At 38.9% G+C, this 14,904-nt stretch overlaps 1 protein-coding gene across 1 annotated transcript in view; it reads left to right on the plus strand.

The window, feature by feature from the left end:
* The window catches only part of Tmeff1 (transmembrane protein with EGF like and two follistatin like domains 1), an 82,899-nt gene that overhangs the window by 52,268 nt on the left and 15,727 nt on the right, over positions 1–14,904 (plus strand). Inside the window, exons 6-7 of the mRNA XM_070010791.1 lie at positions 4,024–4,172; positions 6,419–6,484. Of these exons, the coding sequence (XP_069866892.1) occupies positions 4,024–4,172; positions 6,419–6,484 (215 nt within the window). The remainder of the gene's footprint in view (positions 1–4,023; positions 4,173–6,418; positions 6,485–14,904) is intronic.

Below are 14,904 nucleotides of genomic sequence, written 5' to 3' on the forward strand. Positions count from 1 at the left end.
CTTTAAGCATTGTAATTTCAGCACCTTTAAGTTTATATGCTATCATTTTAATTTTATTTTAAAAACTTTTTTTTTTTGTCGGTTGTGGGGCTTGAACTCTGGGCCTGGGCGCTGTCCCTCAGCTCTTCAGCTCAAGGCGAGTGCTCTACCACTTGTGCTACGACTGCCGGTTTTCTGGTGGTTTATTGGAGATAGGAGTCTCACTGTCTCTCCTGCCCGGGCTGGCTTTGAACCGCGATCCTCAGATCTCAGCCTCCTGAGTAACTAGGATTATAGGCGTGAGCCACCAGCGCCTGGCTTATTTAAAAAACTTTAAACACAATATGGTTATCATCTTATCTGATCAGTATTTTGGTAATATTACCTACATATTTCACCTTTTTTTTTCATCTTTTATGCATATGTGTTTATGCCTGAAACCTTCCTTTATAGGATCACTTTTCTATTGCATTTAAGGATACAGGTCAACTCACTGTAACAATGAGACAGTCAAGACACTATGTTGAAAATGAACTTTACAACTTCAGGAAGGAGGTGGGGAGGTGGGGAGGGAAGGAACAGTAAGGGGAAAACAAAGGAGGGGTAGCAATGCTCATAGGAAATGTACTCTTTACTCATGTAACTGTAACCCCTCTCTGTACAGTATCTTTTTTGTTGTTGTTGTTGTTGTTGTTGGTTTTGGGGCTTGAACTCTGGGCCTAGACGCTGTCCCTCAACTCTTCAGCTCAACGCTAGCATTCTACCACTTGAGCCACAGTGCTACTTTCGGCTTTTTCTGCTCATGTGGTGCTGAGGAATCAAACCCAGGGCCTCATGCATGCGAGGCAAGCGCTCTACCACTGAGCCAACTTCCCAGCCCCGTCTGTACAGTATCTTTACAATAAAAAATATATATTAAAAATGAATTTTATTTAAGCACTCTAGAACAAAAACCCTCTTGTTTTTACTTCTATTTTTAAAAAATTGTGTACTGGTACTGAGATTTGAACTTAGGACTTCATGTTCTGGCTTTTACTCTTTCACTCTTGACACATGTTCTACTATTTGAGTCACACTTCTGGAGTTTTGCTAGTTATTGGGTATATGAGTATCTTGTATTTATCTTAGACTGGCTTCAAACCAGAATCCTCAGGTGTTAGCTCCCTGAATAACCTGGATTATAGCTGTGAGATACTGGTGCCAAGCAAGTTTTAATTTTTTTCTGAATTATTTTCCCCCCTCATTCATAAAAAATATTTCTTTCTGTATAGATTTCTATTTTATATCAGCACATTGCAGATACTAGTTCCCTATTTTCAAGGTAGCAGTAGTTTATCTTTACCATTTCTTGTGAAGTTTACTTTTCCTTCTTCTTGCCTTTTTAGTGTTATTTTTCTCTTCTTTCTGGCTGCAAGAATGATTAGCATTTTTGCTTAGGTCTAGCACTCTGTCACTTGAGATACTGTTCTGCTTCTGGCTATTTTGGTTCTTAATTGGAAAGGAGGGTTTCATGAACTTTCCTTGGACTAGCTTTGAGCCACTATCCTCAGATCTCAACCTCTTGAGTATGTAGGATTACAGGCATGAACCACCAGTGCCTGGCAGTGGGTTCTGTTTTTCAAAAAATTATTGGGAATTTGTTGGGTTTCATAGAAATTTAGATTAGTATCTGTCATTAGTTTTAGAAAATTTGAAGAGAAATTGCTTAGACTGTTTCATTCTCTTAACTCCCAGGCAACGCTGGATTTTTCTTATTCCTTTTGACTATTCTCCATGTCTCTCAAGGTATATGATCTGTTTCCTGGCTTTGCTCTGGTCTGAGCAATTTCCCCAGTCTTTCAGTTCACTGACTCTACTTTAGCTTTCTCATCAGCTGTTACATCTTCCCACTGCTTCTAGTAATACATTATTTATTCATGGATGGTCTGTTTGGATCTCTGTGTGTATGTGTAAGGGAGAGAGACAGAAGAAGAGCCGGGAAAAGAGAGAGGGAGGAAGGGGAAAGATAGAAAAGGGGGCAGACGAGAGAGAGAAGCGTTGGGTAGGTAGGTAGTGTGGTATTTTTTTCCTCAGAATTGCATCTGTGGAGAAGGGGCCTAAGGTACAGTTAGGTTTCTCTAGAAGATTCTCTGTGTCTTTTATTTTCCTAGGACTCCTTCCAGCCCCTTGATTTTTTATACTTGAGGATTTTTTTTAACAATCAAATAGTATTTTAGTTGTAGTTACCCCTGTGAGGGCTGGCTCTGTGGTCTGTGGTTTTACACTCTGAGGCGATCTTCTTCCCTGTCTTCAATGCCATGGATGGGGTATTCTTATACTTACTTTCTTTTGATTCATATAATTCCTTTGGAATATGGTAAATCATTTGCAGTTAACCCTCATGCTGAGAGTTACAAGTTTTTGAAGGTATGTCAGTGTTATTTGTCTCCTATTCCCAGAGGGCTACAACCCAGAAATGTTGATAATTGAATTTATTCAGTTTGGCCAGTGCCTTCAAGGTGAAAATCAGCTTGAGAGTACTCAATTGACCTTTGTTTGTACCTGTCTTCATTTAACTTCTGTTCTGAATATTCTTGGCTCTCTTAGCAATTAATGAATGTATTTAAAAGGATTTTTAACTTTATTTTTAAAATTTTTGTTTTGGTGTTTTGAAGCCTGGTCTTGTTATGTTAAACCAGGCTGGTCTCAAGCGTAAACCAGAGTGGTTTCAAACTTGCAATATAAACCATGTTAGACTTGAACTCCAAATCTTGTTTTTCTTCCTTACAATTTCTGGGTTTATAGATAGGTGTGTACCATCATGCTTAGTGGGAGAATGCTTTTTAAAATGATTAACCCAGGTTTTGTTTTTTTCTTCCCAGCAGGAAAGTTAATAAAGGTTCCTAACTGGGCACCAATGGCTCATGTCTGTAATCTTAGCTGAGATCAATTTGAAGCAAGCTCATGCTAGAAAGCCCTTGAGAATCTTAGCTCCAGATAATCACTTACCCACCCCCCCAAAAAAAAAGCCAGAAGTGGAGCTGTTGCTCAAGTGGTATAGTGCTAGCCTTGACTGACAAAGCTCAGCAGGCCCTGAGTTCAAGCCCTAGTACCAGCACCAAAAAAAAAAAAAAAAAAAAAAAGAGAGAAAGAAAAAAGTAAAATGCTTCCTAGCCCAACATGTTGCAGGAAACAGGAGAATCTCTCTCTACCTCTCTCCCTCCCCCTCTCTTCCTTTCTCCATCCATCCAGCTAGACATTATTGCCTTGGACTAACTTCTCTTTGGTGTAATGTTCTATTCTCAGTGAGTGCATTTATACAGGTGGATAAGTAGCTAGAACACTAATCTTCTTGATTACTTAATAAGTACACATGTCATATCTACCTCTGTGTAACAGATCAGTAAAGATAGACTTCAAGGAAGACTCTGGAACAAATCTGGTGATTAGTTGGGGACTAGGACTTAGATTAATGACTTTTGATTGGTCACATAATTCCATTTTTTTTGATGTTGTTGGCTATGGGGCTTGAACTCTGAGATTGGGAACTGCCCCTCAGCTCTTCAGCTCAAGGTGAGAGCCCTTCCACTTGAGCCACAGCACCACTTCTGGTTTTCTAGTGATTTATTGAAGATTAAGAGTCTCACAGACTTTTCCTGCCCGGGATGGCTTTGAACTGCGATCTTCAGCTCTCAGCCTCATGAGTAGCTAGGATTACAGGAGTGATCCACCTGGGCTCGGCTCATTCCATGTTTTTTAACCGTACTATTTTGCTTTGTATTTAATATTGTCAATGTCTGATAGCTCCTGACTATTTGATTTAGATATGACAATTCTAGAGGAACCCTTAGAAAAGTAATATGTAGATGAAATTATTTCTAAATTCTCAATGGAAAGAAAGATTCACGTGAAAAGATCAATTTGCTTAAGAGTTCCTTAGTAACATAAAGCAAAATACTGACTTCTGTTAAACAGCAGAGACAAAATAACATTTTTTTTGGCTACTGAAGCATTGTGTGATAATTTTGTGGTAAACTATTAGTGATTGTTGTCTTTTTCCGACAGGTGTGTGTGTAACATAGACTGTAGTGGGTACAGTTTTAATCCTGTGTGTGCTTCTGATGGGAGTTCCTATAACAACCCCTGTTTCGTGCGAGAAGCATCTTGTATAAAGCAGGAGCAGATTGATATAAGGCATCTTGGCCACTGCACAGGTAAACTCCATTCTCTTCACCTATAGACCTGTTTGTAATAGTATGTGTCTGTTATCATACTTGGTAGCAGTCTGAATTTATAAAATGAAAAGCCTTCAAAATGTGGATCTTTTCTAGCACGGCATGCCTCAGCATTTCTTTTGTTACTAATGGATTAAAAAAAACTATACTTTTATCTTCTTAAGATATAAAGCTGGGCTGGGAAGTTGGCTCAGTGGTAGAGCTCTTGCCTTGCATGCCTGAGGCCTGGGTTCAATTCCTCAGCACCACATAAGCAAAAAGAAAAAAGCCGGAAGTGGCGCTGTGGCTCAAGTGGTAGAGTGCTAGCCTTGCGCTGAAGAGCTGAGGGACAGCGCCCAGGCCCAGAGTTCAGGCCCCACGACCGGACACCCCCCCCCCCAAAAAAAAAAAAAGATATAAAGCATACTTCTTGGTTGTTTATTTAGTTCCTCAGCTTATCTGCATGGATCCTAGTGTATCCATCTAAATTAGCTTTCAGTGTATTTATAGTTCCAAGGTGATTTTAAATTTGATAATAGCTAAAGGTTAGCTTATTTTGACTTGATTACAAATAAAACTGTTTGCCATGCATTCCGAACTGTTCTTTTTCTAGAGAAAAATAGTTTGTTTTCACATGACCTATTTTGTGATTGTAGTTATATATTGTGTTTATATACAGGTGGACTAGGATTGTATACTTTTTAACTCTACACCCTCCTTTCTCCCTTGGTGGCTTACTAAAGGGATATACTTTCATCAGAATTAAGGGCAAAAGTTTCTAAAATAAAGTTTGGTACTTTATCTTGGTGGTGAATTATTTATGACACACTGCCTACCTGATTACAACACCTCTAGGCTGAGCTACCAAAGAATACCCAAGAAGCTTATCAGAGAACTTCCAGGAAGGGATGATGTGGGAAAGATAGATGTAGAGATTTCTTTTGGCTTTGATCTTGGAATATGATTTATTTTATTTCATGTGGTAGAATTTAGATCTCAGGTGGGAGGAATAGCTTAGGGAAGTCCTCTTCTGAGGAACTACTTACACGTTTGCATGGAATGTCAAGTTCAGAGCAGTTGGCCAAACTGAAGAATTTTAATTGAATTTCATATGAAGATTTAGATGATTTCTGCCTGGTTAGGCCTTAGTCATTATTTTAGTACCATCAGTAATTTTCTAGCCAGGCATCGGTGTCTCATGCTTGTAATACTAGTTACTCAGGAGGCTGAGATCTGAGGATTGCAATTCAAACCAGCCTGGGCAAGAAAGTCCATGCGGCTCTTATCTCCAGTAAACCACCAGAAAACTGGAAATGGTGCTGTGGCTCAAGTGGTAGAGTGCTTGCCTTGAGCCCAGGCCCAGAATTCAAGCTCTACTGCTGAGCCCCCCAAAAATATTTTTTTTTCCTGTCTACCTCCCTATACCTTCCCTCCCAGTGTATTAGAGGCTGAAACTTGTGCCTCCTAGCTGGTATTGTGGGTTTTTTAAAAAAAAGTCTTCCCATTCCAGATGCAGTTCACAAATTAATAAAGTTATTTGATGACACAGCTGAGATTCCATATTCATCTTAACTCGATGTTTCCAGGAAAACATTCATTGTTCCTTGGAAAGTTTAAAATAACACACAGCTCAGTGCATGTGTAGTTTTAGCTTTGACAGGAAAGACTTTTTTTTTTTTTTGTCGGTCGTGGGTCTTGAACTCTGGGCCTGGGCGCTGTCCCTCAGCTCTTCAGCTCAAGGCGAGTGCTCTACCACTTGAGCTACTGGTGGTTTATTGGAGATAGGAGTCTCACAGTCTCTCCTCCCCGGGCTGGCTTTGAACCGCGATCCTCAGATCTCAGCCTCCTGAGTAGCTAGGATTACAGGCGTGAGCCACCAGTGCCCAGCTAGGAAAGACTTTTTAAAATGGGTGAAATTTGAACTCTGAGGTCCAAATGACATGAGACTAGTATGCAAAGAGCATATCTACCTGGGTTGCACTGAGGTCTGAGACAGAAAAGGGACAGCTATTGAAGAGAAAGGTAGAAATTCTTTTTTAGTGTGGCATACATCAAAGCATTATGTTGTACATGATAAATTCACATGATGTTACCTATCAATTTACAAAAGAGAGAATGGTGGAAAATGTGAGTGGATTAAGTGGTAGAAAGTACAGGATGTCCTGGAGCATTTGGAATAATTGGGAGTTCCACTGTATGACCTCCACTTCGTATCTGGTTGATTTAACACTGTTTTCTTCTCACAGACACAGATGATATGAGTTTGCTGGGAAAGAAAGATGATGGACTGCAATATTCACCAGATGTAAAAGGTACTGAATCATGATATTTCTAAATTTGACCAACTACAGTGGCTCATGCCTGTAATCGTAGTTCCTCAGGAGGCTTTAAGATCTGGATGATTATGTTGAAGCCGGCCCACGCAGAAAGGTCTATGAGACTACATCTTTGATTAACCATCAAAAAACCCCAAAACTGGACTGGAAGCATAGGTTAAGTGATAAGAGTACTAGTTGAAAGGGAATAAGCTTGAGCCATAGTACAGAGCCTTGAGTTTAAGTCTCGATCCTGGCACACATGAAAAGATACTCTAATATAGAATCTACTATTAACACTTCCTTCCATCTGTGTCCAGGTTGGTGACCCTTTTCCCTCTGCCTGGAAGTCTTTACTTCATTCTCTGACCTCCTATTCATGTTTTTAGTCTCAGCAGTGGGAGGCATTTCTTTTTGGAATATATTCTTTGACCTTCAACTTAGATTAGGTGCTTTCTTACATCCCCCCCTAGCTGAGCATTCTATTATAATTTATTTTTAACTCATCCCCTGTAGGCTAAGAATTCTGCACAGACAGGATGACAGTACTTGTCATCGTCACTCTGCATCACTAAGCCTAGCAGATTATCTAGCACATAAGAGGATGCTCTACACATGTCAGTAGAGTGGATGTGGCTCAAGTGATAGCATTTATTTGCACAAGCCTTACATCTAGTTAAGTTAAAGAACAAACTGGAATCCAGGTCTCTTGACCTCATTCTGTTGTACTTTCCCATTTGACATTTATACAGATTAATTTGATCCTTACAACTACTGTCGTAAGAAGTAGCTGAGACTAATGCCAGTGCTACTTAACCAACATAGGTCTAGATCTTAGATCTTTGGACTATCTTTGAACAAGATCTTTGGACTGTATATTGTCCTATACCAGTGCATCTTTTCCTTATTTAGTTTTAATAATGAAAATGCATATCTGCTAGATGTAGTGGTACATACCTATAATCTAAGCATTTGGGAGGTTTAACTACAAGTTTGAGAGGTCAGCCTGGGGTATATTGCAAGTTCCAGGGCAACTTGAACTATATAGCTAGACCTTGTCTCAAAAAACCAAGTGTTAGCTGGGGCACTGGTATCTCACACCTGTAATCCTAGCTACTTAGGAGGCTAAGATTTGAGGATTGCAGTTTGAAGCCAGCCCAGTCAGGAAAGGCTGGGAGACTCTTATCTCCGATAAACTACTCAGAAAAATCCAACAGTGATGCTATAGCTCAAGTGATAGAGAACTAGCCTTGAGTATAAAGAGGCTCAGGGACAGTGCCTGAGTTCAAGCTTCAGGACCAACAAAACAAAAACACTAAGTGTTATGGATTTAGTTCAGTGGTGTAATGTTTGCTTAGCATGCATAAAATCTTGGATTTGACCCTGAGTACTAGAGGGAAAAAGTGTAATCTATCAATACCCCTGGTTATTTTATGTTGTTGTTGTTTTTAAAGTAACTTAAAAAAATCATGTGAGTGATAATAGTACCATCTCATAGAATCGCATAAAATTTAAATAGGATAATTTATCAATATTTAGAACAGTGTCTAATAATTTTTAAGTATTCAGCAATTGTTAAAACTTTTTAAAAGTGTTATTATAAAGATGTTTTATAGAAGGGTTACATAAGTCAGGGAATGAATACATTTCTCTCTCTCTCTCTCTCTCTCTCTCTCTCTCTCTCTCTCTCTCTCAGTTGTAGAGCTTGAACTCTGGTCCTGGACACAGTCCCTGAGCTCTTCAGCTCAAGCCACAGTGCCACTTCTGGTTTTCTGGCAGTTAATTGGAGATCAGAGTCTCATGAACTTTCCTGCCAGGCTGGCTTTTAACCACAATCCTCAGATCTCAGCCTCCTGAGTAGCTAGGATTACAGGCATGAGCCACTGGTGCCCAGCATGAGTACATTTCTTTTTGGACAGTGTCACCTCTTCCTTTGCTTTCTCCCAGTTTTTCCCTTCATCTTCACCCATAAGTTGTATAGTTTATTTTCAACACAGAATTGTTAACTTTATGTCACTGAATAATTAATCACTTTTTTATTTGAATATTATTTATCAAATCTGAATCCATTATAACTTATCTATGAGCTTGGTAAATCCCAGTTTCCTATGCTGATGCAAAATGCTTATTTCAAACAGGGGACATAGTACATCAGCTCTAGTTTTAGTTTAATAGTACATGTCTACAGTTAGAAGACTATTTTTTCTTGCATTTAGAAGCTCATATTTAAGGCGATTTGGGGAATTGTGTATACCCCAAAGAGTGTATGTACTGTTGATAAAATCGCATAATGACTTGTATATATGACTATGGTATAATGACTATAATAGTATCATGTGGGTATATATGCTAATAACTTAGTATCTTTGTGACTTGAGATACTGAAAATTCTGTACATGGGTAAATTGATCTATTACTAATTGATCTATTACTAATCACAATCAGTCTGTATAGTTTATTTCATACCTAATTTATATTGGTCCTTTTAGCAGCTAGTACTTGTGGACAGAAGATAATCTAAACATGGTCTATGCAGGTGGGATGTCATGACCTCTGTGACCAATTAACATACAGTTTAACAAAAAGAGCATTAGGAAGTTAAGACCTGTCTGGGCTGGGGTGTGAGAAGTAGGAGGAAGAGGACACTTGAACAGAGATGGGCCAAGAGAGCTAATATAGTCATAATAATCTCTGTACATGTGTAAATAAACAGGGAAACTTGATGAGACCGAAGGGGAAAGGTGGGGAGAAGATGAAGAGAAGGATAAAGATTCATTGTTTAAAGCCTGATGCCAGTGGCTCACACCTGTAATCCCAGCTACTCAGAGATCGGAGGATTGCAGTTCAGAGCTAGCTTGGATAGGGAAGTCCATGATATTCTTACCTCCAATTAACTACAAGAAGTTGGAAGTGGAGCTGTGGCTCTAATAGTAAGGTGCTGGCCTCGAGTGGAGAAAGCTATAGGCAACTGAGTCCTCAATTCAAGCCTCTTAGTACCAGCATACAAAAGAAACAAGCAAAAAAAAAAAAAGGAAACACCCTTATACAAATCATTGATGCTAATAGAAAAGATAACATAGTACATGATAATTTAAAGTTTATGCTATAGTAAGAAATGCAAATAACTACTAATAAGGTGAAAATTAACTGTCGTCATAAATAGAGTGTAGTTAAAAAGGGTCATGGGAAAAGAGGATCATGTTGGTTAGGAACAGTGGAGATCTGAGAAATGTCTTGGGAGAGGTGGAATTTGAGTGAAGTTCTGTGCTTTGTATGCAAAACACTGTAGCTGCAGTGGGATTTGTGTGAACTTCTATGGATGGACTGAGTTGCTGGGTGGCCAAGTGTCCTTTTTGTATCAAGCATACACAAACATCATTCAGACACCAGCAGTTGCAGCTGTTGGTGGAGCCTGTCACCACTTGCCCAAGGGCACTGTTTACCCAGAATCTTTCTGGGCCTAGATTGTACTGTACTGAGGCCACATCTCTGCTGTGGTTTGTGAAAGAAACCGTGCTTTATTGAAGCTTGAAAGCCTTTTAATCTTCATATTTGGAAGTTGTCTTAATTTATTTGTCCATCAAAGCAGATGCTTGGATATTATCTTTTTGTTTATCCCTTACACATCTCGCAAGTTTCTTGGCGAAACCATAGCTAAAAGCAGTGTATCTTGACATTTCTGAGCCTCAATGATCACATCTATAAAGTGAGATTGCCCTGAATTCTAAATACCAGGTTACTAAATACTACATTCATTAATGCTATTGTTACGGCTATTTCTAACACCTTTGTTTTCTGGGCTCAGTGTTGGTTTACCTGGTTGTGCTTAAATTTCTCACCAGGTATTTTCATATATTTGGGTTATTACATGCTATCTTCATTTTGCAGATGAAGACGCTGAACTCATTTGTTGCTCATGGAGAATGAAGGTCAAAGGCAACAGGCTTTCTGACCCAACTCTGGTTACTCTTTCGAAACTCTATGTCACAGCTATACCAGAATTTTGTTTCCTCTTTTCCTTACTGACTCTTCTTCAGAATGTTTCATGTACCCAACAGCTGTTACTTCTTTCTAGAGCAATAATTTCATGTATTTAGTTACTTGGTGGGTCTTTATTCTGTCCTTGTTTCACGTTCCAGGAATTACGACAGCCTGGAACACAATTAGTATTTAACAAATGCTTTTTGAGTGAGTGGAGATCTAAATTTGTACTCAGCTTACTATGTTCTCTCTATTTCTCTCTATTGGGTCCCCTGTCATTAGGCTCATATTTTAAAGATACTTTTTGCATAATTGCTTATTAAGTATCTTTAATAAAGAGAGGGTGGTTCTCTTCTAGAGAACTGGGTTAATGCTGAGCACCACTCTTAAAAGACAGATGCAAACTAAACTTGTTCAAACACAAATGGGAGTGGGAACTTTGACCTCAATAATAAAATATGCTGGTGGGTAGTGGGGAAGGAGATGAATAGACACTAGGAAAGCTACCCAAAGAGATTTCATTTGATATGAAGGAAATCCAATAGCATTTTAATCCATTGTGTTGTTATAATGAGTTTGTCCTCATTGGAAGTGTTAAAGTAGGAACAGACTGTCAGTTAAACCAGGTGGCCACTGTGCACCCTTCAATCTTTTTAATTATCAGTGTTTTTTAGTGTAAAGACACTGTACAGAGGAGTTAGAGTTAAATGAGTAAGGTAATGAGTACATTTCTTGTCAAGCATTGTTACCCCTTCCATTGTTTTTCTCCTACTTTCTCTTCCCTCCCCCGACCCCTTCAATCTTAGTTCCAGGATTTACTCGTTCTGAATACTGTCAAGCTTGATTATTATTGTTTTTGGGTGTATATTTTAGAATTCATTCCTACTGCTCAGCTTTAGCATAGCTTTCATTATCATTGGTTTGAAGCATACATTCTCCTCTTTCCTCCTTTCCCCTCTTTTTCACCTTCTTCTGCATTGCCAGGGTAAACCTAGGGCTTTGCTCTTACTAGGCAACCACTGAGCTATTTCTTGGCCCTCTGGTTTATTTTATTTTATTTTACTGTAGTTTGAACTTAGGGCCTTGGGATCTCCAATCACATGCTCTACTGGTTTTACCTAGTCTGTCCTTGGAATGCGATCCTTTTACACCTTTTGCATCCAGCTCATCTGTTGAGGTGTTTTGCCCAGGCTGGCCTTGAACCTTGATTCTTCTGTCTTTGCCTCCTGAGTAGCTAGGATTGCAGGTGTAAGCTATCAAGCCTGGTTAGTCTTTGTTTTTGAGACAAGATATCTTTCCTTGAATTTGTGATCCTTCTGCTTCTATCTCCCACGGCTATGCCACACTCTAACGTTTCTAATAGATCACCTGCTTTCTTTATCTTATATGTTGGTATGTAAGTAATTATGTTAGCTTTTTTTTTTTTTTTTTTTTTTGGTGCTGGTCCTTGGGCTTGAACTCAGGGTCTTGGTGCTATTCTTAATCTTTTTTTGCTCAAGGTGAGTGCTCTACCACTTTAGCCACAGTTCCACTTCAGGCTTTTTGGTAGTTAATTGGAGATAAGAGTCTCCTAGACTTTCCTGCCTGGGCTTTGAACCCCTGATCCTCAGATCTCAGCTTCCTGAGTAGCTAGGATTACAGGCATGAGCCACCCAGTGACCAGCTTAACCCATGGCTTGATTGGGGTAGAGTTTACATATCCTCAAGTTACTTGTTTAAACTGTACAGTTCAGTGGTTTTTAAAAATTTTGTAGAGTTTTGCCACTTGTGAAAGGACTCTCAGAACCATTAGCAGTTCCTCCTTTTTATTCAACCTAGGCAATTGTTGTCTATTGAATTTTTTTTTGGTTAGTGTGGGGCCTAAACTCTGGGCCTGGGCGCTGTTCCTCAGCTCTTCAGCTCAAGGCTAGCACTCTACCACTTGAGCCACAGAGCCACTTCCAGCTTTTTCTGCTTATGTGGTGCTGAGGAATTGAACCCAGGCCTCATGCATGCAAGGCAAGCACTGTACACTGAGCCACATTCCCAGCCCTCTATTGAATTTTCTTTTGAAGTGTGCTTTTATTATGTTATTCTCCAGTAGAAAGTCCTTCAGTGTCTTCCTTATCTATGTGATAAAAAAATGTTTCCTAGCGGGAGGTCACATTTTGCCGAATATGGCTTCAGCCTGCTTTCCCGTCCTTGATGTACACCCTTTCCACGTCTCAGGGCACCAACCTTGCTATATTGAGCTCTTTCTTGTTTTTGTACTTGAGGATGTTCAGTACTGGATTCCTTATCCTTCCAGTCTTCCTTTCTAAACCTGAGTATGCTTTAAGTGTGCTATAAGTTTAACCTCGGTCCTCCCTTAACTACAAATTCTCTTGGGTAATTTAGCCTAGTGGCCTTTTCTCTGAATGTGAACCTCCGTGATACCCATTGGCATTTAATTACAAACTGTCATATGGTTGAGTACCTCTTATGTGTGCAACTTTTTATATATAGATTCCCTAGATCAATGATATGCTTCTTGAGGACAGGGAACCATGTACCATCCAATTTATATGTTGACTTTCCTGATTTCTTTGTGTCCTCTAGCCCAACTGAACTTACAGCTGGTTTTGCATAGGATATTTTATAAGTATAATGGAGTGAATAATGACTTTGAAAGGAATGCTGAATTTTGAACTCTGAGCAAAGCTTTGAAGACTTACTAGTATTCCTTTTGTTTTTAGCTAGCCTCACTGTTGATGATACTTCATTCAGTGTTCTTTGTCTATTAATTTCTTGAAATCTTATTCTTAATTTAGTTAATTTTTTCTTACTGCTTTCATACAGTTGAATTCTCTGATAGCTTTCAGCTCTGCGTTATTTCCGAAGTCCCCTGCTGCCTATACGGCTTTCTTATGACAGATTAGTACATTACCACACCTTTTCCAAGCTATACCATCTCATTGTTAACATACATTATGGGATTTTACTATTATAGGTTGGCACACTCTCTAGGGTGCCTTGATTATATACTCTGATGGCATCCCACTGGGAAAGTACTGTGTTTTCAAAGTGCTGTGGTCTGAGGTGAGATCTGTGTTCCTTTGCTTTTTCATGACTTGACTGGGAACAGAGAATAGGGTTTTTAGTTTGAAAAATGGTAGCAGAAAAGTACATATGAATTCTTCATTTTCTATTAAACTATTTCTCCAGCAGTGCTAACTGCTTGAAGAACATCTTCTGCTTGGATTACAAGTATTAATAAATAAAAGATCTGTTAATTAAGTTTTAGCTTCCGCTTAGAAACACAGAATAGGACTAATGTCTAGATTCTAAAGGAGCTTGCAGTTAAACAAACAAACAAACAAACAATCAGGGTAGTGATGCCACAGTATCATGGATGGTAAAATATAACAGTCAGTGTCCAGGGTCATAGCAGCCTAGAGGAGGGCTTGGTTCTTTTGCCACAGAGAATTACAGTCCAGGAGCTGGAGAAAATCATAGAAAGTGCTGAGGTTAGGATATGTCTTATTTTTGTGTCTCTGCTGTCTAGAGTATTTGACACATGTAAAGTGATTGGTAGATGATTACCAAATTCATTAGTTTCTATCTTGTGCTGTGGAAACTGTTAGCCACAGACAGCTACTCAGCATGTGAAATATGTTATGAATGTGAAATGCTGGATCTTGGAGGTTTATTTAAAAGAATATAAAATACCTTAATTTTTTTATATTGGGAATATATTTAAAGTAAAAGTATCAGATGAATTTTAATTTTATTTTCTTTTTAAAATATGACTTCTAGAAAATACAAAGCTACATATGTGTCCCTATTCTATGTCTGTTCTTAGACGGCACTGCACGTAGCCCTCTCAGGGTCAGGAAGTGATGTGACCAGCATCATGAAGTAGCAAAGATATTTTTTTAAACCGAGAATTTGTATGTTGAACCCCCTGACTTCTAGTTCCCATCTCTTTCTAGAGATAAGTTAGTACAATGTAAACACATACATTTTGAGGTCAAATGGCATCCTGTTTTTGTTATGGGTGACACAGTCTTTGCTTTATTTATTCTGCCACCAAGCTTAATAATCATTAAAGTTTTCTTATGTCCATGAGTAAATTTTGTTCTCCAGGAAACCTGAGCTTTGTTTTCACACCTGTATTGCTATTGACACTTCGTTTATCTTCTTTTTCCCACATCCATACGTACATATGCAGCCTCCTAGTTCATCCTTCTTAGTTTCTACAAACCTTCAGAATTTATTAAAACATTTATCTGTGTCTTAGGGAGGTAATTCCTTTGCTGTTACCATATAGATAGATATACCATATAGATAGCTGGTTATTTTATTTTATTTTTTTGTCTGTCATATGGCTTGAACTCAGGGTCTGAGTGTGCTGTCCCTGAGCTCTTTTTGCTCAAGGCTAGGTCTCTATCACTTTGAGCGACAGTACTACTTCTGGT

This window comes from Dipodomys merriami, unplaced genomic scaffold, assembly GCF_024711535.1.
Source record: "Dipodomys merriami isolate MVZ:Mamm:240054 unplaced genomic scaffold, mDipMer1.0.p SCAF_11, whole genome shotgun sequence".
Classification (NCBI taxonomy): Eukaryota; Metazoa; Chordata; class Mammalia; order Rodentia; family Heteromyidae; genus Dipodomys; species Dipodomys merriami.